Source organism: Numenius arquata, chromosome Z (genome assembly GCF_964106895.1).
Source record: "Numenius arquata chromosome Z, bNumArq3.hap1.1, whole genome shotgun sequence".
Lineage (NCBI taxonomy): Eukaryota > Metazoa > Chordata > Aves > Charadriiformes > Scolopacidae > Numenius > Numenius arquata.
Window position 1 is genome coordinate 74,508,146 of NC_133616.1, and position 22,843 is coordinate 74,530,988.

The 22,843-nt window shown below is 44.1% G+C and overlaps 1 protein-coding gene across 1 annotated transcript in view; it reads right to left on the reverse strand.

Moving 5' to 3' along the window:
* ECPAS (Ecm29 proteasome adaptor and scaffold) overlaps nt 1-22,843 on the reverse strand; it is a 69,884-nt gene that overhangs the window by 4,414 nt on the left and 42,627 nt on the right. The window contains 24 exon segments of the mRNA XM_074166887.1: nt 591-679; nt 839-944; nt 1,571-1,715; nt 2,316-2,508; nt 3,088-3,131; nt 3,604-3,812; nt 4,724-4,915; nt 5,151-5,217; nt 5,322-5,413; nt 6,731-6,797; nt 7,296-7,385; nt 9,293-9,358; nt 10,318-10,468; nt 11,575-11,696; nt 12,694-12,741; nt 14,052-14,157; nt 14,880-14,959; nt 15,846-16,013; nt 17,587-17,704; nt 17,948-18,013; nt 18,967-19,081; nt 19,869-19,923; nt 21,049-21,194; nt 22,190-22,313. Coding sequence (XP_074022988.1) covers nt 591-679; nt 839-944; nt 1,571-1,715; nt 2,316-2,508; nt 3,088-3,131; nt 3,604-3,812; nt 4,724-4,915; nt 5,151-5,217; nt 5,322-5,413; nt 6,731-6,797; nt 7,296-7,385; nt 9,293-9,358; nt 10,318-10,468; nt 11,575-11,696; nt 12,694-12,741; nt 14,052-14,157; nt 14,880-14,959; nt 15,846-16,013; nt 17,587-17,704; nt 17,948-18,013; nt 18,967-19,081; nt 19,869-19,923; nt 21,049-21,194; nt 22,190-22,313 — 2,659 coding nt within the window.

Below are 22,843 nucleotides of genomic sequence, written 5' to 3' on the forward strand. Positions count from 1 at the left end.
GTCACAGGGCAAGTGCGAACACAAGTGCCGAAGTAATAAGCAGCCCCGTGACTGTCAACATCACATAGGTAGCATTTATAGCCCCGTGGGCGCTCTGCTCAGGGAGAGCACAAACTGCCTCAAAGCCTTGGAGCTTCATGCATTGACTGGCTGAGAAAATGTGCGGTCACTCCAAAGCATACGTATCCAAGAAGTGGAGGAGAAAAACTTGTGTTTCATTAAATCGGTTAATAGCTTGATTAGGTTGGATTTTCCATTAGATGAGATGGATTCCCCATCTGCTGCATGGAGAAACTTACTACATTTCCAATTTGCACTCCTGAGAGATCGCACCCACAGAAGTCTGCATCTGCCTCCCCCTCCCCTTTCAAAGCTCTCTTGCACCAGAGGAATTTACTTCTCTGTGCACAGCACCATCTTCAACAGCTACTGCAAAATCAGAATTATCACAGTGCAGTGCAAGGGCAGGCAAAATGTTATCTCTGACAGCTTAGGCTTATTCTGCACTTCCTCTACCAGCCAACCCCCAGAGGAAGAATGTATTAATGTGCAATTCATCATCGACCACAAACCAGGAAAAGTCCATTTACCTAAAGAATGGGTGATAGATGAACAGGTTTCCAACAGTATTTCTGTCAAAGCCACAGGGTCTGAGTGTTCCTCATCAAACAGCATTAGCCTGTCAAATGCAAAAACACCGTCAGACGCCCTGCATCCCTGCGACACAGGGTCTGCTCAATTTCGTCCGAGAAACCAGTGACACCCTCAATTTCATCGAACAGGTTGAAGAAACAAAGAAAAAAACGTCATCAAAGTGGACTGCAAAAAGGAGAATTACCCTTGAAAGTAGGCATTCATGGCTTGTAGCACTCCAAGCTGCACTTTCCACGTGCTGAGTTTCAGACGGTCACACATTAACTTGCAAAACTCTTGGCGATAGCAACCTACAGGAAAATAGGGATGTCACCAGGAGGAAAGGCAAAAGGAAACACTTCCTGCTCTGTTCCTCCTGCTTCTCTGCAAGTGACATCGAGCTGGTCACTGCATATGACCAAGTCAACATTCTGTGACAAGTGACCCTGAAAATCTTCACCACACCAACACTCTCATTAACAAACAGCAGAAGATAAAACAGCCACATTACACATTCTGGCATGATAATAAAAGCAGTCTGGTTTTTTTTTTTCAGATATACCCAGTTCCTCCAGTTCCTCCTCCTCCTTGTACCAACTTTGATGCAAATGTAAATGCGAGTAGCAGAACTAGGCTGCTTTTGATTAGGCAAGCCACCTCATGCATCCTGTGTACTTCCACACAGAACGGTTTGTGAAGTGAATTTAAGATAACAGCAAAGGAATTTCCCCAAGGACGGGCTGCTCTGCAGTAAAGTCGTTGGGGCAGCTTTCTCACTTGAAGATATTGCAAGCTGCAGGCAGCGAGATCCTGCACCTCCTCTAAAGCCTCCCCACTCCACAGAATATCTCCACGTCCGTCCCTCCTCCCCTTTTCATTTTAAGAGGAAACAGTTTGAGCTGAGAAAGTTTGCTCTGAGCACTGTTAACTGACTTACGCTGTGTCTCCAGGCTCCTCGGCCAGGCTTTGCCCAGGGTCTCGAAGGCGCAGATCAGGGACTCCATCTGCACCTCCTTCTCCCTCATGTCCTCGTCCTCTTCGTCACGCTTTGGTAAACCCGTGCCCATGCTCTCCAGAGAGTTCTGCGGAGGCCATGGGGGGAAGGTGTGATCGACAGAAGGATGAGGGCAAGGCTCGCCACACACTTCAGTGCAATTCAGTCTTCCCTGGCAGCCCGTGCGCACCAGTCAGTGCCTCCGTACAGACGGAGCACAGGCACCCTTGGCCACTGGTAGCCCTGGTGCTACCAGCAGCCTGCAGCCGTGCACAGCAGGCTCCGTGGCCTCGCATCCAAACATCTCCCTGTGCTACACGAGTCCCACTCGCCGGGCTGCAGAGCACTGCAGACACTAAACAGAAGCACTCCAGGCAGCTTCCCAGGAGTCCCTTGCTGCCAGGAATTAACTTTCAATGCTGTATTGGGGCAGTGCTGGACACCACAGGAAGGACTGCCGAGAGAACAGCTGGGTTCATTTAGTTTTTGGGCAGCACAGGAACAACCCCCCAGGGCTCACCAGCGGTCCGGTGTTCAGCCCCACCAAGGACCTGGCTGAGTATGGGGCTCTCCTCACACCAGCAGCCTGGGCAGAAATTTGGTGTGTACTTAACAGCATCAGACGGATTGTCACCACTTGGGTGTTTTGCTTTGAAAGAGGGGAATACTCAAGAAGCTGAACTGTCACCTTCTTTATCATGGGAAAGACGATATCTGCCAGCTCCTGGAACCGGTCCTCCTTTGTTGCCTGCAGCACGCCAGCTGCACAGCGCAGGGCCACCATCTTATACTTTAGGTTCTCCTTCCGACACTCCTTCAGGACAGCCTGGACAATATCACTGACAGTGGGCTGGCCAGGCACTGACTTCAGCAGCTCTGCACTGAAACACAAGGCACACAAAAACTATCAGATCCATGTTAATCCCTTCTCAAACACTGCTCTTCCCACAGGGAAGAGGAAGTAATTCCTGTGTCCAGGTACAGGGCTGCCTACCAACAGTTGTAACTGAAGTTTGAATGGTGCTTTTCTTCACTCCAACCCTGTCTGTTCTCCCCGCTTTTCTTTCCAGTCTTTCCTCCTATGCTTCCCATGCACTTTACCCCCTCATTCTTCATCTACCGTATCCTCTCTTTTTCCTCTTTCAGGTGTTTATCTTTCCCCTTAGTCTTACCTTTCCTCTTAGCAATTCTGGCCTCTCAACATCCTCTTCCTTGCCCTAAATCAACTGTTTACCTCTGCTGCTCCCTCTGAAGCATCACTTGCCCCTCCCAGCTCTCACCAGTGACCCACACATTGACAAGTGGAGTGGAGACAGACTTCTCACATGCTGATGGGAGATCAGGATGGTGTTCACAACCTTCTAGTCTCTCCTTAGCACCAGACAGGTGACAACACAGTGCAACAACCTCGTGTTTGAGATCCCAGACCCTGAGAGTACCACCTCTTTTAAGACACTTACTTGCATGCAGAGACAACACTGGCAATGGCCTTCAACAGCTCCTCCTGCAACGAGTAAAAGAGACACCACTGAGAAGTGCTCCACAGCCAAATGGCATGGTCCTGCCACGCAGGGGAAACCTCTGTACTCTGCTGCGAGGGGTAGGGGGGAAATATGCCTGTGACAGCAGCCCAGGGAAGCAATGTCTGCCTCCTGCCACTCCTGCTGTGGAGGCTTTCCATCTGCACTGAACTGGCAGTGGAACGGGGCCTTGCAGCACCTCTGAGCACAAGTTAGTGCCCCTTGAGGCTAGAATATGGTGGAGTGAAAGAAGTCTAAGTGGGAACCGAACTGCTAAAGCAACCTGAACTCCACATACTTAACTTCCCTGTCATTTTTTGTAAAGGGCAAAAGGCAGACTCCCTAAGCCAGAGTTCCTACACATCCTGCTTTGCAGCACAGAACATTGCGTTTTGTGGCTGGAGAGCTGCATGCTGGTGCTCAAAGTGATCCAGGAGGTTCCAGTTCCTTTTTTACCTTCCCGGTCCAGGTTCTCCCGGGCAGACCTTGCAGGAGCGCGGAGAGCACTATTCCCAGATGCGGCGGTACAAGGGAGCTTGTCTGTTTGGCAATTGATGCCATGGCAGCTGCTCCCTGGGCTTTCATCTTCCAGGACTGGGACTGCAGAGCCTTCTGCGTAATGGTTATCAACTCCTGCATATACAGTCTGATGCCACCCTGAGTACCTGCGCGTCAAACAGAGGAAAAGGGTAACTTTGCCACAAAACAAAAAAAAAATCTGATCTTTTTTAAACAAAATAGCAGTTACAGATTTATCTTTTTTTTTTTTTCCATATGATCAAGGTCTACTTCAGGAAAAGAGGTGAAGATTAAAGTTGGGTTTTACTTTCTAGGTGCTTCCAAACAAAAACTTTGACAAAGAGCTCACCTCAGCCCTTCCGTATGTCAGACACTAGGCATTATGTTAGCCTGTTTCTAAGGAATATAACTTTATTTTTTTTTTTTTTGCAAGAACAGGTCACTGGCAAACCTTCTCACAGCTTCTTTCACAAACTCCAGAAAAGCAATCTGGTGACTAAGAGACCAGATCTGAAATTGGGTCAGAGAAGGAGCCAGCAAAACCATTTCACGACACATCCACACCTTCCTCTGCAGACAGAAATCAGGGCAAAATAGCCCTTCTATAGCACATATTCATTCATTGAACTTAAGGCCACAGGCATCACCAGAGAGATCTCCAACCTGAGAGACAGGTCAAAGTCCCTTCTAACTTCAGAGTGTGCAGCAACCTTTAAAGGCTGACACTAAAATATCCAAAGATGTCCATCTATCTGTGCCACGATCAGGGCCATATTAGAGTGGCACTCAGAGCCTCACAATCTTTAAACTACTTCTCCTGACTGTGTCTATGTATTCTCAGTGATCAACACCTCTGCATTTATTTTAAATAGCCACAGAGAAGCTGAAAACCTGCTGAAACTCATACAGGACACATTTAGCAAGGAAGAAAATGGAAACAAGCTTCCCAAATCTCTTATCACGAGAACTCTTTATTTCCAAAATGGATTGACAGGAAGCATGATATTTCTTGTCCCCTGCTTCCCAGAAAGCTTTTACCAATCTTAATGCAACTTACCAGGTACATTTTCCTGCCAAACTTCAGTCCAGAGAGTAGAATTCTCTTTCTCCCCTTTCTCTTCATCAGGAACCTCATGCATGCCAAGAAAAGCCAATGGCAGCACGTGTTTGGCATGGTTCTTCACTACATCTGGGCTGTAGCGTCCCATCGCATGCACAGTTAAAGCACAGCCTGTTCTGTAAACTGGCTCTGAAAGAGTAAAACAATCACATGTTATGACTGGGAAGCAGGATTTTCCTTTAACAGCTCGGTCTGCCTCTTGGAAGGCAGAGGAATGCACAGTATTGTGCAATGATGCACGGGAATTATTCAGCCAGTGAAACCAAGCATCACAATATAGAAATGCTTCTTTACCAGCTTTTGCTACCACCAGTAACGTTTTCTGCACTGTATTTTGTAACTGAACACCCCGAAAGCAACATACCTTCCTTCTCCATGTACCAGCTGCTGAGTTTGTGCAGCAGCTTCTCAGTGCTACTGTCCCGGGAGGTCTGTAACAGGGAAGAGGCTCAAATCACTCAAACACTTCAAAACAAAAAAACGCAACAACAAAAAAGCGAAATAAAACCTAAAACCTTCTCAAACCCCAACTCACCCGGACTAGATGCCCCATAGCAAAGGCAAAAGACTTCTGTATCACGCTGTTGCGATCAGTCAGGCCACTAAGTAAAGCACTCATAAGTTTGCCTGTTGGAAGAGAAGTATGTTTTCATTGCTGTGGCAAGAATGACAATAGTCTGCATATCATTACATTGTCTGAATTGATGCATTTTTCCTCATCACATGTTTGCAGGGTTATAGGTCTGTCTAGCCCTTATATTTAAACAAGTGCACGGCACAACACAGCAAGGCGCAGCAGAAGCTAGGGTTTTGCCAGCCTCAGCCTGCACACCTTGACTGGTAATCATAGGATGACAGAATGGTTTGGGCTGGAAGGGACCTTAAGGATCATCCAGTTCCAACCCCCTGCCCTGGGCAGGGACACCTCCCACTAGAGCAGGTTGCTCAAAGCCCCATCCATAATGTTCCAGCACACGAGCACCCCAGCTGATCGTGCTTTCAGCTTCATTTCTATTTTGCAACAGAAAGTTGACCTTCTTTCTACTATCAAATCACAATAAATTGTAAAGAGAAGATGAAGACCCAAGGAAGCAAAGTCCCTGTTTACAGTCCTCCCACAGCTCAAGTTGAAGGAGCAAGTGCTTACTGACAGCGCTGCACTAACACAGGCATTGCTCATCTGCTCCCAGAAGGCCAAGACATATTTCTGCCCATTCTTCTTGGGAGCTACTGAATTCCCTCAACTCCTTCCTCTGTCTCTTCCAACTTGGTGAGGTATTAAACGTCCCCAGGACCTACTCCCAGCATGCCAGCTCATACCCACTAGGCAACTTCAAACAGCTCTCTGAGGCTACAAAGGGTCTATAAAGGCTACAGGACTACAAAGATGTTTAGGGGCTTGGAGCATCTCCCTTACGAGGAAAGGCTGAGGGACTTGGGTCTTTGCAGTCTGGAGAAGAGAAGGCTGAGGGGGGAACTGATCAATGCCTATAAATACTTAAAGGGTGGGTGTCAAAAACATGGGACCAGTCTTTTTTCAGTGGTGCCCAGTGACAGGACAAGAGGTAACGGGCACAAACTTGAACATAAGGAGTTCCATCTAAACATGAGGAGGAACTTCTTTACTTTGAGGGTGACCGAGCCCCGGAACAGGCTGCCCAGAGAGGTGGTGGAGTCTCTGTCTCTGGAGACATTCAAAACCCGCATGGACACAGTACTGTGCAACCTGCTCTGGGTGGACCTGCTCTGGCAGGGGGGTTGGACTAGATGATCTCCAGAGGTCCCTTCCAACCCTATATCGTTCTGTGATTCTGTCATTCTGAGGAAAATTCACATGTAAAGATCATTCCTGTGATAAAATCAAGGGCCAATATGGAGTAAATACTACCTACAGAACAGCAACAAAGAGCACCTTTAAAGCTTGACACTAGAAACAAACCTCACCTGAATAAGGTGTTAAGTCCTGAGGACACTGTGTGGTTAACGACACAATTACACTGGCACAGCCTCCCTGGAAGATCGCAAGGGAGAACAAAGGTTAGATAAAACAATATTAGCTCCTGGTTATTACTGTTAATACTTGCTATATGCACTTGTATGACATGATGTAGGCTCACCGAGCCTCTGCCCTGGTAAGCTGGGAGTGAAGGCAGAGAAACAGTTTGTAACAAACGAATGACAAGACTTGAATTAGGAACTGAAACAGTCACCAGGACTCCCGCTGAGGATAAATGGTCCTGGGAGCTTTACAGCTACCAAGGACACCCTTCTGCACTCAGGTGTCACAGAGCACACAACAGCCACGTAGCCCAGGGGAGGACAAGGCATCACACATTCAGAAAACCACAAGTAATGCGGGCAGATTGAGACTCAGAGGTAAAACGACTCCTGTACAAATGAGCCTGAGCTGTCACTTTAAAAGAGACAGTCTGAAGAACAGTATTCACATTGACACGGCTCTGTGTGCCCTTCTCCATTTCAGAACGAACTGTTAAAATCACAGGCATACCTTTGTGCCAAGGCCTACTCCACTTTTGATCAGTTCACACAGCCGAGGAACCAGCTCACCCAGGACGGACACATCCAGATACTGCAAGCTCTAGAGAAAGATAAAGTTGGGGGGGGGAGAAAAACAGAAAAAAAAAAAAAAAAAAAGAAAAAGTTAATGGTGGCAGACTTAAGCTGCTCTACTTCAAGCTGAGGCCTGCCTCAGTTCTGCAGGCGGGTCTTCAGCTGAACCATGAGAGTTTGCCGCATGGTGGGAAAGAGGCACCACGAAGTGCATTCCACCACGTACAGATTCTCTTGTTCCATTTCTGTGCTGAGCTGACCCTGCTCAAGTTATTATTTGCTGCACTCTGTACTCCCACACTCCAACTATTCAGAAAGCTGACAGTAACACATGAGCAAGAACTCCTTTTGGGAACGGAAAGGGGTGCAAAGGCGTGCATATCTTAGGATAAAACCCAACATTCCTCCAACTGTCTGAACCCTGAAGCAATAACGCATCCAAACTAGACAATGAAATGAAACTAGTCAAGACAGTTTTTAAACAGGTCAAGACAAACAAGTGGAATGATTGACATAAAAGGTACAAGCGGGATGCTATTGGTATCATTTCTAATGCCATATAAATATGCATATGCATAAAATGCCACTGGGCAAAGCAGGAAGCCTCGTGCTTCCAGCACTCTGTGTAGTACACTGTCTGCAGAGGGGAGATCCATCCTCTAGCAAATGCAAGGATCACATACTAACTGAAGGTGACCCTCTCTGAGCTTGGGAAGTCAGATCTGCTGTCACTCCCCCCTCCTGCACTGGCATGGTGAAGTCAATAATCCATTCTATCATACAATCTCCCAGCCAGCCCTAGAATATAGAGGAATAGAGAGAAGGTTGCTCATAAGCCAGGACATCTTCACGCTACTCCAGGGAAGCCGTACTATCTCTCCCCTCCCTGAGGAAATCCCAAGCATGGATCAGGGCAGCACAACTGTCCCCCCCAGGGCTGGCAGGGGACAGGCATGGCCTGGAGGAGGGACAGCAGCAGCTGCTGCAGCCTGCGGGGTGGCAGGGAGTACACTTTTACATGGAGCCTTTCATCCCCAGCTGCTTTAGACTCTATTTATAGAGAGTCCTCCACCTGACACCAAACTGCAGCTCCACAAGCTGCTATGTGCAGGAGGGCTCGCTGTTATTACTTTTCCACAAGCTCAGGGAACTACAGAATAGCTATAATAATAGCTCTGGTGGCTATGCTTCTCCTAAAACTTGCTCATCACTGACACCCCCTGCCCCCTTGCATGCCCCTGGCTGCGTGCAGTGCCTGAGCAGAAGAGAGGGGTCTTTTCTTTGGGAAGGGACAGGCTCTTACAGAGGGCAGGGAGTTCTGCCAAGACAGACCTGACAGCACAGCGTCTGGGCATCAGCAACTCCTCCTCCAGCAGCAGGAGCCTATGGTGCCAAACATCAGCTGCTGACAGGGGCTTTCAGTGACACCAGCATTTCTCTAAATATCTCCACCATCAAAGCACTGGCAAGGACCAGGCAGGGACACCTAAGGCACCAAAAGGCAAGGGCTGAACAGTATTTGTGCTTTAAGAACAATGACTACCACCAGTTGGAGGCCCAGGTGAGAAGCTGATTGTGGAACTGTGGGCCAGAGATGAAGAGAAATGGCAGCTACCATAATGCAGAACCAGCCGAGCCCCAGCCAAAGAAAAGCACTTGAAAGATGCCCTCTTCCTCAAAAACAGGCAGGTCTCCAGCTGGAGAAAAGATCTGTCTGACTCCAAACGGAGCCAGGGTTACTTACACCTGGTCTGAGAAGCAAGCTGTGGCGACAGGATGAGAGAAGTCAGTACATGAAAAAGAAGGCGGACAGATATCCACATGGAGATGTGGTAAGAAAATGAATCCCAAAGAGGTATTCTGCAAAGCTCCCACTTTGATTCCTATTCTTCTCCTACAACCTTACACCAGAACCCTCCTGAATCAAGTACTTACCATGTTAATGGTTTCCATCATGGGAGATGACTTGACAGCACTAAGTCTGGCACTATCCATTGCAGTCTGAAAAACAAAAAGGAAAAACCGAAACCAAATGTAAATCTAACATGAAAACAGTGGAAAGGGCAATATCAGCTATAGCTCACTACCTCACAAATTCAAATCAAAATCCATTTAGAAAGCAATTCATAGATTCATAGATTGGTCCAGGCCGGAAGGGACCTCCAAAGGTCATCTAATTATGTCTACAGACTATGAATGTCTCCCTTTCAGAGGCAGATGGATGTTCTAGCAGGAGTACAGGAGGTAAACCATGTACTCCTGACATCATGGAAATGGAAAGAAAAAAAAGCCAAAAGAAAAAAAAAAAGAAACAAAGAAAAAAGGGAAAAAAGGAGAAAAAAATCTCACTCTGACCTATTGTTCACTCCTTTCTCATTTTCAAAGGGCTGAGTTTGACCCCCCTCCCTCCCCACAATGAAATTAGCTAAATTTGCTTCTGAACAGTGGGTTTCAGTCACTTTTCCAGAAGACTGCTACTGATTAATACAGTTCTTTGCGAGAGATTAAAGGACACAGTGCTTACAACATCCACCTCCTGCCCACAGTGCTATGGCACACCTTCTAATCTGTAAGAAGTCCTGCAGCCCTGGGAAAATCAGCAGCAAAGTTTGACAGTACAGGTGCATTCCAGATAATTATTACAGACTCCTGCTTCACCTGTTTCAGATATACGTGGAGCTGAAGTAACATTCAACAACAGCTCTTCCTAAGGTTGTTCTTCACTTTCTGAAATATGTGGTGGTCTAGTGAATAAAAAAAATCCCAACCGTTCAAAAAAACCCCACGTTTGTCCGGCCATATTCCGATGACCAACATTCTTTTAGTAAGTTATTAGCTATTTCTCTTTGCATCTTTGACATCTTTGAACCAAATCTGCTATTTTTTCTGCTCACTGAATGAAGCTTAAATCTTTGTTATCTCTGTTCTATTGATACTTTTCCCAATATAACCATACTTACTTTCTCCTGATCTGTTGCACAAAGACTCAAATAATTGAGGACTTGAGGTTCCAGCACACTCAAGGATTCCAGCAGGGCTGGGATAAGTTTTGGTGCGTGAGGTTTCAGCATAGACCCGGCACTTTTACTGATCTTCACAAGAGTGTTAATGCTGGAAAAAGGTTAAAGCGAAGGTCAACAGAGAAACACACAGATTTAGCTGAAGAACCTCTCTGGTCTGCTCTAACAGTATGAACAAAAAGGCCAATCCAAGCCTCAGAAGCACGAATATAAATCTACCTGCAAACAAAAATTTGTGTATTTTCCTGTGTAAGCAAAATTATGCTCTAGCCCTGAGCTTCTAACTGATGCTATGCTTTGCATGGAGATTGCTTACTTTGGCCAGGATAATACAAAGAGAATGGGGAAAGAGGCAGTGCTACAGCCAGCCATAGGAAGAAATAACACACCTTCATGTTTTAAAGAAGCTCTGGGCAAAGTCACCCCAGAGACATCCATTGTTGCTACCCAGGATAAAACAAATTACAATGATGTGTTCAAATCTCACTTGTCAGTTTCAGACTGACCACATCTCTCTGGCTGCATTTTGATAAAAGGCTTTCATATCTTCAAAGCAGATGAAAAAGTTCAACAAATATTAACTGTAATTCGTTAGGAGCTTTCTAACCTTCATGGATAATCATGTTCAATGCAAAAAAAAATATTTTTTCAAAGACCCAGGTCTGAATTTTCCACTTTTTCTGACCTTCAAGCAAATGAAGGAATAAATGAGGCTACGAAGTGACAAGCATATGAAGTCCCTACACATCAAGGGACATTGAACCGTTACATGACATAAATTGTATTTGAACAGTGTGACCAAATGCAGTCATCTCTGGGATGTGAACTGCCATTACTCACAACTAGTCGTGAAATAAGACCTGGCTCTTTCAAGAACCACCATGGGATTTTTTTATTTAGAAACAGAAGAGATATTCCAGTCCTGAAGGACAGCCTCAAGCACAGCAGACTGCCTGCAGATCCGTTTGCCAGTTGTACAGGGAGAAAAGAACTTCCTGCTGGGAACTGAATCTGGGCATTTGTAGAGAGGCCAGGCGCTCCCAAAAGATAGGGTACCTGGGGCTGCCATTTGAACTCAGTGAGAAAAGGACTCAGCAGGAAAGCTGTCTTGGGGGAGAAACTTGTCACTTCAAACACAAAGAACATTCTGCAACTCAGGTGAAGGTCACTGGGGAACTTACATGATGCAAAACTAACCTGAGAGATCGGACTTCAGCAACAGTGCTTACTATCCCTTTGTCCAGGAGGCAAGGCAGCAACACAGCTATCGTCTTCTGACCCGCTGCTCCTTTGGAGGGATCGCACATTTTCACACAGACCTGGGGACAGGTGACAACCAGTGTTGCAAGCACATACAAACCTCCTGCTCAGATTATAGTAAAGCACCTTCTCCATCAGACAGAAGAAGCCAACAGCGACTAGAGCAACTGCTCATAGCCAAACCCAGGCTCTGTTACACCTTCATTTTCCTCTCCAGGAGGCAACTAAGCCCTAAGCCACATCCCTAAAAGTAGTTTCAGATACAGTCAGCTTCCAGAAAAGGCAAATTCAGAGCCTAGCAGGCCTTGACCTGTATTTGGATAAAAGAGATGGACCAAATGACCTCTCAGTTGAGGGACAGCCTATCTCAGCCACATGGATTCAACCACTCCACAAGGCAGAGCAACAAGTCCCAAATCGGAACAGATTCTGAAATTACAATAATGTTTTGGGACCAGGTCAACACATGTGCCACTGAAATGTCATGCTGCATGCACTGAGAAGCTTGTGATTTCAAACACAGCTCTTAAGATTTATTTCCACCAATGTGACTTTTTTAGAGGAACACCGAACAAAATATTAAGTGATATGTTGCTACTCTCAAAATATCTTGTGTAGTAACAGCATCAGAGAGTGAAGTCCAGGCTAGGTTACTCTGTTTCACACCAGTGAGGTTCCACTGGGCTTGGTCAACTAGATCAGTTGGGCTTTGTCAACTGTGAGAAAGTTTCCTTAAATCCCACCCCAAGTGTGGAAAAAAAGGACATCAGAGGAAAAAAGCAGTTCATTATGTCCCTCCCTTAGTTGTATAGAACTTAACATAGCAAGATCCTCAAGCTGCAGAACTTCACCAGCATCAACAAAGGTACAAAAGATTATGCAGTCAAGCTTGTAACGATTGTTTTCTCTGGGAATGTTCTGCATCTTATACTAGAGATCTTTTCAAGTCAAGAGTCTATGGTAAACAGGTCAGTCCTGCAAACAGGATAGTGAATGATTACCTGGCATCACAACCATACATGCCTCCATGTGCAAATGATGAAATTAGAGTTTTACCTTGCTTAAAGTTTTTAGGGCTAGTTCTGCTGCTTTTCGCACAGTCTCCTAAAAAAGAAGTCAACAATCCATTGTTACTATTTTTAATCTTCTACAGAATGATTCATATTAATTGGTAAGCATAAAACTATGGCTGACAAGGCCATATTCATGGCTAATACTTAATAAAATAACTTTCAAAAAAATTTTGGCTTTGGTCCATCTAAGTATCTGGTCTACTCATTCAGAAATACATTAACAATCCTGCCTGTCACTGCCAGGTTCTCTGTGCTTCTGTCCACATTTGTCTGTGTGATACTACTGGTTGCCCTTTTCAAAAACAAGAACAAAAAAAACCCCCCCAAAACGGAAAAAACAAAAACCAAAAAAACCCACAAAACCAAAAAAACCCAATAAAACCCAAAACCAAACCCAAACAAACCAGCGGAACCATCTACTGCAAAAATAAGTATATAGTGCTTTGGGTATTTCTTATTCCCTCCTCAATAAGATACCTGCTGCTTAGTGGTGCTTTACTCAAGTGAATGTCTAGGACTAGAGAAAGGTGGACTAAAAGCAAACGGTAGAATTGGTGCAGCTCGGGTGCTAAGACTCTTTAACTTTACTTGTACTGATGAATTAAGTAGTATCTAGCAATATTCCTGGGTACTGAAACACAATCACCTGGACTGGTAATATCTTAGGCCATTCTTCGAAAAAAATCTGGCCTGCCCAAGTAGACTTTCCCAAACCGTTTCCAGTTTCCCAGATCCCTAAAATTCAGGAATTAGACCCTTCCCAAAAGGCAGTTTGCAGGCAGTTGCTCTACTTTGGAGGCCAATATAGCTCACTAGCACTGAGGCAAAACTGTTTAGTTGATTTCAGTGCCCAGGAACATTTCTGAACACACTACATCTACTAGTACACAGTATACTTTGGACAACAGCTCGGCCTTGCTTAAGCCTGAGCAGAGAAGTCTGGATTGAACAACAAAACAGCTCAAACCTGGAAGGACCTGAGGACTGACTTCATCTGTGCAAGTCGTATAAGCATAGAAGCAGCCCAAAATAAATGTTTCTATACTCCGGAGTTAAGGAAATGCTTAGGAATTCTTTTATATCCAGGAAAAATGCCAAACCATCGAGAATAAGCACAGTAGGAATGAAAACCAACACTTAAAACCATGAGAAACATACACAAAGAATTTCCAAGGCACCACAGAAATTTTAATTGCAAGTGCCTGAATTTGTAATCTGCTCAATACACAAAACTTCCACTGGCTTCAACTTGACTTCTCAGAGAATCTCTCTTTAAACATCTCAGATCCTGGTCACTGTACTTTCTGTTGAAGATTCCTGTCCAATTATCAGTTTCATTACCTTAATGTCATCTTGCACTCTAAACAGGATTTCCCAGATCTCTGGAAGCTTGTCTATAATGTCATCCAAAGGCCTTCCTCTTAGCAAGTCATTCAGTGCCAGACAGCTGCAAACAGGGAATTTTATTTCCTTCATATGGTCTACTTATTTGGTATAGGTGTATATAGAGACACGTTTATAAGTTTAAGTAAATGGTTAAAAAAACCTTGAGAACTGTTTCACATTCCTTGTTTTCCCCAAACCCTAAATCTACTCTGTCATAAGAATACCTCCTTTAGAGGAGAAAAAAAAACCTTCAGCCAGTCAGGAGCAATCTGAAACAGTTGACAGCAAGTAAGAAAGGCTGCTGTGGTGAGAATTGCTATTGCAAACATTCCAGGTACAAAACAAAAAATTGTTTCAGATTTATTTTCTGTAAGTACAGGGTAAGAACAAAACGAAATGGCCTAAAGTCTGGAATTGAAATTAAAATGGAAGTTTTCAATACAGTATAGTTACAAACTACTGTAAATCAAAAGCAGTTTATTAAAAATGCTATACTGGCTGGCATCCTGCTGCCAAGTGCGTATACAGCCAGACTACCAGGATTTTCTAACACTGAATGTTGTTGAATATTATGCTCAAGCTACATGCAGTAAAAAATTTAAGGCTCAATGAAGAAACTGCTTCAAGACTGTATCACACTGCAAGTGCAGACCACAAGACTGGGCTCTTTCGAATCTTTACTGAGTCCTCTTTCCCACCTCAGCTTCTTCAGATTAACAAATATGTGGTGAAGAAGAGGAAAGAAGATTTAAAAGAAAAATCTGTTACTTTTCCCAGCAATACCTTGATTCCCTGATCCTCCACAGACTGCTGGTTAGGTTACTGATCAAATCCTCAAGAATTTCCTTCATGTACTTATCAACCTATTATGAAAAAAAGGAAAAATCATGAAACAAGCATGGACCATGCAACCTTGACCTATACTCTGCAGGGGAAAAAAAAACAGTAAGGTCCTTTTGGACAATAAAACCTGCTTTCAGCCACAGCAGGTGAACTAATGCTGGCCTGAGCAGACCCCATGCAAACTTCCTCTGACTTTGCTTTAGACATGCCTGTGCTACTTCAGGGCTTAACACTGTGACAAAGATGAGGAGAAAAGGCCCTCAGTCCAGTATCAACTGAACTGTTTAAGATGCAGCACCAAAAATGTATTTACAGGAGCAGCAGCTGCACTTTGATGAGGAACCAGGAAGAATGACTTCACACTAAGATCAGCTTTGCTAGAAGAAAAGATCTGCAAACCCAATTCCAGGCCCTTCCAAGCCAGAGCAAGGGCATCTCATGAAAATCTCTTATTGCTGAAATTTGTCTGGGAGGAAATTTGTCCTCAAACTGATGGAACAGCCTCTTCCCATGGGCCTCCTCCCACTTAAAAACTGAGGAACCATATTTAGATGCTCTTGCTCTAGGAAGGGCATCTTATGCCAAAAGGATTCCTGAAGAGCTTCTCATAAGCAATATAAAAGCAGTATCAAAGTGTGGTAAGACCTCACTTTAAGTAAAGGAAATCATATACTTAAACATTGGCCGCACAAACAAGGTCTGTGATATCTTTTCACATGTAAGTGACAGTGGGAAACCTTTACGCATCCTCATCTATGGATTCAAGCACCTCTTTCTCTGTAGCACAATACCTCACTCCTCTCTGCACAGCCCCTTCTTTCACAAGAAGCAACTGCCCCATGAGGAGCTCTGAGATGCTGCTGGCTAGCAGCAAACCCACCACTCTGCACTTTGCTGCTGACTCACCATCAACTTGTCGGTGACCAAGGCATTCCAAATGCTGGTCATTGCCTGTCGAATGCCCAGGTTGGGGTCAAACTGGTAACGGTAGAGCCGTGGAAGAAGCTGGGGCAAAAATGGGGCTAGTTGCTCTCCAGCCTTGGCAGCTATCACATTGAAACCAAAAGCTGCTCCCTGAAATGACAGAAAAAAGAGTATTTGTTGAAACAACCTGCTCAGTGACACAGCTACAGGCACACCACAGTCAGTGGCGAAGTTGACTGACACAGCTTAGATTTAGACCAAATCAAAAGAACTAGAATGGTACCAGAATTAGCTCCCCATCAGCACTACAGTACCACAGTGATCTCAAGCATACAATCACACTCAGCAGACAACATACAACTTCAAAACTTCCTTCTCTCCAACCTTCATTTCAAGATACCGATTGACCTCATTAGCAGTGATGGTGGCAAATTAAAACCATGAAGATTTGAATATGTTCTTCCAAAAGAGATTCTTTCTCAAACTGGTGAGGGTAGGGCACTGCTTCCCTACGGCTCTGATGCACTCAGAAGAACTAGAGTAACTTAGAAACTGAAAAACTAAAAATAAAACAACTCTGCCTTAGCTCTGTGAACAGAAATTTCTGGGGATTATCATTTTGCATCTGTCCATATTTACTTTAAATCAAGTATTCTTCTATACTCTTTTCTTTCTCCAACACTGTCACTTCCACTGCCAATTCTAAAACAGTGGAACTGATGCCCACCCCTGAAGTCCCAGGGTATTTGGCAGGACAGCCCAAAAAGGAATTGCTCAATACAGACAGTGCAGTGGCTGCCTCTACTAACTCCAAGTTTCCTGCCCTGCAGTGTCAAAACCTGCCACTCAAACCCCCATGCTAGGGATTCCACAGGACAGGATGTGCTCTCTGGGTTAGTCAAGAAAAGGAAGAGTAATAACACTCTGAGTTAGGACCCCTGCTGTGAGGAGGAAGAGCCTGCAGAAAGTATAAGGAACCTCAGGTAGCAAGGAGGAAGGCGCACAAAAGGTGCAATACAGTAGATGCAGCTACCTGGGTCTTCTCCATGAAAGCACATGAAAGGTGCTCTGCCCGCTCCCAGGGACAAAACAAGTTCTTCCACGTTTACATAAAGCCAGTGAATGTTAAAGTCCCCAAGTTAAAGCTCTGAAAAGTATATTTAGATCTTCAAATTTATGATGCCACTTTTTTTGGCAGGAAGTGGATCCAATTTTGGCTTTGCTAATAGCAGCTTTAAAATATCAATACTTGAATAAAAAACTGGATACTTTTGGCAACAGTGATTAAACTGGTATATTGTCAACTGGCTTTTTAGCAACCTGTTGCTGAACACTTATTGGTCTGTCTTTTTAGATAACAAAGGTCACTTTCTCTGGCATCTGAAAATTCATCCAGTTTTGAAAATGCTATCTCACTGTTTGAACACATCAAGACCTGGCCTCTAAGCATATTTAAAAGTAAAAGTAAAGGATCACAGCTGATTCAGAGGGGAATGCAGGATGGTACGAACGCTGTCATACCAATATTTTGTCTTTAAGAATTTTAAGTAACCCTAAATTTGTTTCTCGGGCTAGTAAATTTGCATTGAACCTGACACCAAAGCTCAACAAATGTCATCCACATGCAAATGTCCATAGATCATACAACCAGAGCTAGAGGAATGCAATTACTGTTTCCAGAGAGCACAGCGGGAATGGAAGTGGTATGAAAGCAGCAAATTACCTTCCGAGAATTCCACATGGCGTGATGGTTGGCCAAATTCATGAATTTGTACACCAGGTCTGGTTGATTGAGATCACTAGCCAGTGAACAAAGCTCCTTGTAGGTAGAAAGACCTTGACTTTGGAAAGCAGAAGGGAAATCCGTGTCACTATTTTTAGCTACACAAATGGTAAACCCATGGTCAAATCCCAGCCTAAAGCAGACAGAGAGAAGTGAACACCCTATCTGTACTACACAGAAATAGTTATGGTAACCTTGACAACAAGAAGGAACAAAAAGCTCAGGAAGCAGATTCATAGGTGAGGGAATACTGTTTCAGAACTGATTGTGTGTCTGTCGTTGAGACTGTCAGCAAACTTACCCATCTGGGGTTTTGCTCAGGCCACCCTGAAACACCACTGTTTCTCCAGTCATCTCGTGTTTGGCTCTGGTAGAAAAGAGGTCCGGTATTAGCTTTACCAAACTACCCTTGAATGGACTGCACGCTACAGTACAAGTTAATTTGTTTTGCTTTATTAACTCAGTAACTTCCCATTCTTTCAGTTCCAACCCCACAAAAAAAACCATACGGGTGTGCAAAGCCACATACACTGCAAGGAAATCTCATTAACCTGTATCATGTGTAATGTTATGGAGACGCTGCAGAAAGTGGGGGGTTTGCTGTGCAGTCAGAAGGTAAAAAGTCAGAACACTGAATGATGGCTTTTTACTTCTGCCCAGACACAAGCCATATAACGGACAGCAAATCTCTACCTCAACATGCAAAAATCCCATTTCCATTCATTTAACCTCTTCCTGTTTACCACCACTCTATCCTCACACTCTCTGGATCTCAGGCTTTTGTCATTCACAGTGGCCAAACCCACAACAGGTTTGACAGCAGTAGGCTGTTGAAGAGCATTTCCAGCACTGACCTGCCGTAACTACTAGCCAGGAGTCCTGTAAGACCAGCATTTTTTGCAGTAAAGCAGACAAGTGACCATTTACAACACTTCCTTGGCAAAAGGTGCATTTCCGGCACAAGTAAGCCCCCACTTCTGCAACATCCACATTGTGCAGAGCTGCTGCAAGAGGTCATTGTCCTTCGCAATTACACAATGCAGCAAGTAGGAAATCTAACCAAAACCAGACTGACTTCAACTGCTTCAATCAGGACTGAATCATTATTTTGAAGCTTTGTTGAATGGAACAAAACCGGAACAATTTCAGTCACACCAAACTCTAAGCTGAAGTAAGAAATGTCCCAGTTTCACCCACTGACAACATATGGATATACCCTTGGCCATGAAACATCTCTTTCCACACACGAGAGGCATGTTTTTGTTCCCATCAGACACCTAGCTCAGGGTACTCTCTCACTGTGTTTGGAGCTCACTTTACCTTTTCCCAGTCATAAGGGTATCAACAAGTGTGGTGACCAGCTCTTGCTGATCCTGTTCACTTCCCAGTTCATATATCAGCCCAAGACCTTTTGAAGCAACATCTTGACTAAGCTCTGCAAGAGATTTTACGAAGTAAAATTAAAAAGAAGCATGTAATTAAGTAACACACAAATTTTAAAACCAAAATTCAGCCAAGATCATCATCTGTCAAATGGAGGCCTGTGCTGCAGCTCACAGCTCTCCATTTCAGAGCAGATCTAGCCTGGAAAGACACAAGCATTCTGAAGCAGCAATTTGCTCCGGAGGCACACCCTCCACCAAATTAGGTGACATCTTCATGTTGATATTGTCACTGCAGGTTTTCAAATAGCAGAGAGAGCTCCAAGAGCCGTAAGTATTCTGACACACTGCTGGTCCCTGAAGTTCAGCAAAATTAATGGTAATACTCTCTTCAACTCCAGCGAGTTTTGGATAGGCTGTCGGATGCCACCCTTTCCACTACCTGCCAGGGACAGACCTATAAGCCAAGATTTGCTAGCTTATAGAGGGCTTAGAGTTCCTGTCTGTGCAGTACACTGCGAAACACATCCTGCTGCCCAAAGCAGAGTCGAAATAGCACCACTGAACAGTTTCTATTGCTACAGCCTGAATGGGCAAGTGCAGAAAAATATTTGTGCTTAGTTAAGTGAAGCACAGAAAAAAGCTGTGCTTCTTATCTCTACATGCGGCACCTAGAAAAGAAATCATTCCTATTTCACCAGAAATGGGATGATTCTACAGTCCCCTTTTAATGCTGACTCACAGAGAGGGTGTAGGTGGCTTTCTTCCTGTTCAAAGATTCCCTCCATTCTGTTAAAAGCCCACCAAAAGACGCAACTCTTATGATGTGACAGTACTTACCATCACTATCCGACAGAATGGAAACAAATGCACTTTGAATATCCTTGAGATGAGACTGTAAGATGAGAAAAAAGGACATATTTTTTTTTTAAATCTCAGGTTTTGATCCTTTGTCTGGTCTCAAAGCAAGTTCCTAACAGATAAGCAGAGGCTGCTGTATCAATGGAATTGCCTATTTGAGCTACCCCTACAACAAGAACTGCCCTCCTTTCCAGACAGGTAAGCAGCTGACTGACTGACATTCACAGAAGAAAACAGTTATTTGTCCAGCACCTTTTTTACAATTATCATGCCATTAGTAAACTACATATTTTATTTCCCTTGTCTAATTCATGGCAGAAATGCATGATAAATCTGTCTTGCAGCCAGAGGGGGCTATACTCTGTGTGAGGACATCTTTTCTTCATCCCCAAACTAGTGGATTTTGCCACCTCCGACAAGATCCATTCTTTAGACGAGCGTAATATGCGGCAAAGTTTTACATGTAACAGCTCACATTTGCAAAGCACCTGCTGTCCCACAGCTCTTTATCATTACCTGGACAGCACAAAATGCTTATGTGGTCCCATCACAGACTATAGTACTGCTACTCAGAGAAAGGACTTTTTGCTTGGGAATGCTTTATTAAGTTCTTGTAGAGGACCTGCCACATTCTCTCATTACAGCCAAGCACCCTAAATACAAAGTTTTCATCAAAGTGCACCAAAAATACAGTCTGCAAAGAACATCATAACTGCTCCTGGGTACAAAAGCTGAAATAAACTCTGCGAAACAAATGAGTCCAGGAATTCCATCTAGTTTTCTCCCTTCTTCCCCTCTTAGACCTCCTTTTAATGTTTTCAAAAAATAAATCCTAGAAACTATATAGACACCAACCTCTTCTTCCCAAGGGAAGATGTACTGCTACTTCGCCTTACAACAGCTATTTACACTAAGCTCACTCTGACTTGAGTGCAAGTCAGATGTTGACAAAGGTGCCAAACAGCCTCGTTCATCTGCCAGTTAGTATGTTCCCCCAGTAACAAAAGATAAGCCATGTCTGAAAAAGACCTCAATAAGGACTGCAGCAGCACTGGGGGCAAAAAAAGGCAGCAGAAGTGAAGGGGAAGAAAGGGACAGAAAGGAGGTGAGAAGCAAAGGAGGACAAGGAGCCAGGGTTAGGAAAGGGCATATTTCTTACCTTAATTGCTTTGTGTGTGCTCAGCTTCTTCACCATGGACAGAAGCCAGATGCAAGCTGCCTGCCTAATGTGTGGGTTGGGGCTGATAATGTGCTTGTTCAAGATCAGGTCTAGGACCCACGGAACCACATCATTCACTTTCAAATCTATATGAAAGAAATAAAGGTGGAGGGGATGGAAGGAGCTTTGAGAATGGGCCGTGCTGATTCTTAATTTCAATGTAATGTGCCATGGCCATGTTAAACCTCATCAGTCCATGCGTACTCAGGTGACACCTTAATCTCTGCTTATTTAGGAAAAGCCTTCACTGGAGTCAGTGGGAAAGTATTTCTCCTAATAGACACATTGAATAGAGTCCTCCTAACCCTTCATGAGACTGTTTCGGAGCCTGTGGCCAACAACAAGTACCACTCATACTGCATAAGATTCAGCGCACTACTTTTTTTTTTGTTAGGACTCAAAATTTCTGGAGCAACAGGAGGGTTTGGTTTCTACCCCATTCTGCACATGTTCAGCTTTGAGTACACTTGAGATCTAAGACCACTCTCATAACATTAAAACACGTGTTTGCAGGTCTAAGGCTGATATTTACAGCTGCCTGTTTTGAAGCTGGCATTTTGTCATGCTTGTATTTCAATGGGTAAGGAAACTTAGCCCTTACATAAAATTTCTGAATTTACTGCATGTAAATGTCACTTAATCGTATCAGTCCAAGTTGTTGGAAAAAGACTTGCAATTTAATTTTACCATTCTATTTTCCACTGCAGACTTCAAAAAGGTATTTTAAAAGGTCTGTGTATGTTAAATCTGAAACTAACCCAACAGGGCAAACCAAAATGAAAAAATAAACCAAATGCAGTGTCATGTGGCAATGAATTAGATTTCATCAAGAAGCTATTTAAACAGTACATGAAATAAATTCTTCTGTATCCTCTGAGCAGATGGACCTGAAGAGGTGAAATGACCTGTATATAACCAGCATTGCAGAACACCGAGCAGTGCATTAACAAATACAAAATGTCTCTTACTTCTACTGTTACAAATCAAACACCACAGAAATAAAGTTATGGAGCCCAGTGTTAGTCCAGAACTACGAGGCTTTTACATTCCTCAACCCAGCCCCTGTATGAGGAAGACCTACCTGAAGGAGGGATGTATTCCTCCTCTGTGACTGTCCACGCATCACGTGCAGCCACTGAGCTGGTTCCTACAGCCGCACTAGTAATAGCTTCACCCACGGTGAACTGCAGTTCTATTTGTTTGGCCTGAAAAACACACAGAGCCTCACTGACAGCACTAATTAAACACACACCAGAACTTTTGGCACTTACTCCACCTCAGCACCAATTTGCAGTGAGATCACTCTTGGTGAACTTCTGAGATTATGTGGCACCTCAGACCCGCTGAAATTGATGGAAACTGAGCCAATGTCAAACTCTCCAAAACAAATGCTAAGCACTGAAATTTCAACACCTATTTTTAAAGCATGCCTCCTACAAAGCATTTGCTAGTCTCTGCAAAAGTTCAACTTAGTGAACAGAAAGAATTGGAGAGACAGGATGAAACAAAACAAAGTTCAATCAAGACTGCCTGTCATTAACAAAAATTACTGTGGCTTTGTTATAGTAAGCAGTAGTAAAAGGTCCTCCTGTAATTCCATCCAGAAGTTGATCATCTCTAGGAGATGCACAAATTTGTTTTTCACATTAAAATAATTCAGACAAGCTTTTCTTCTCTGTCCTCTTTCCACTATTCTCTAAGCCCTCAGGAACAGAATGTGCAGAACTCTGCCACT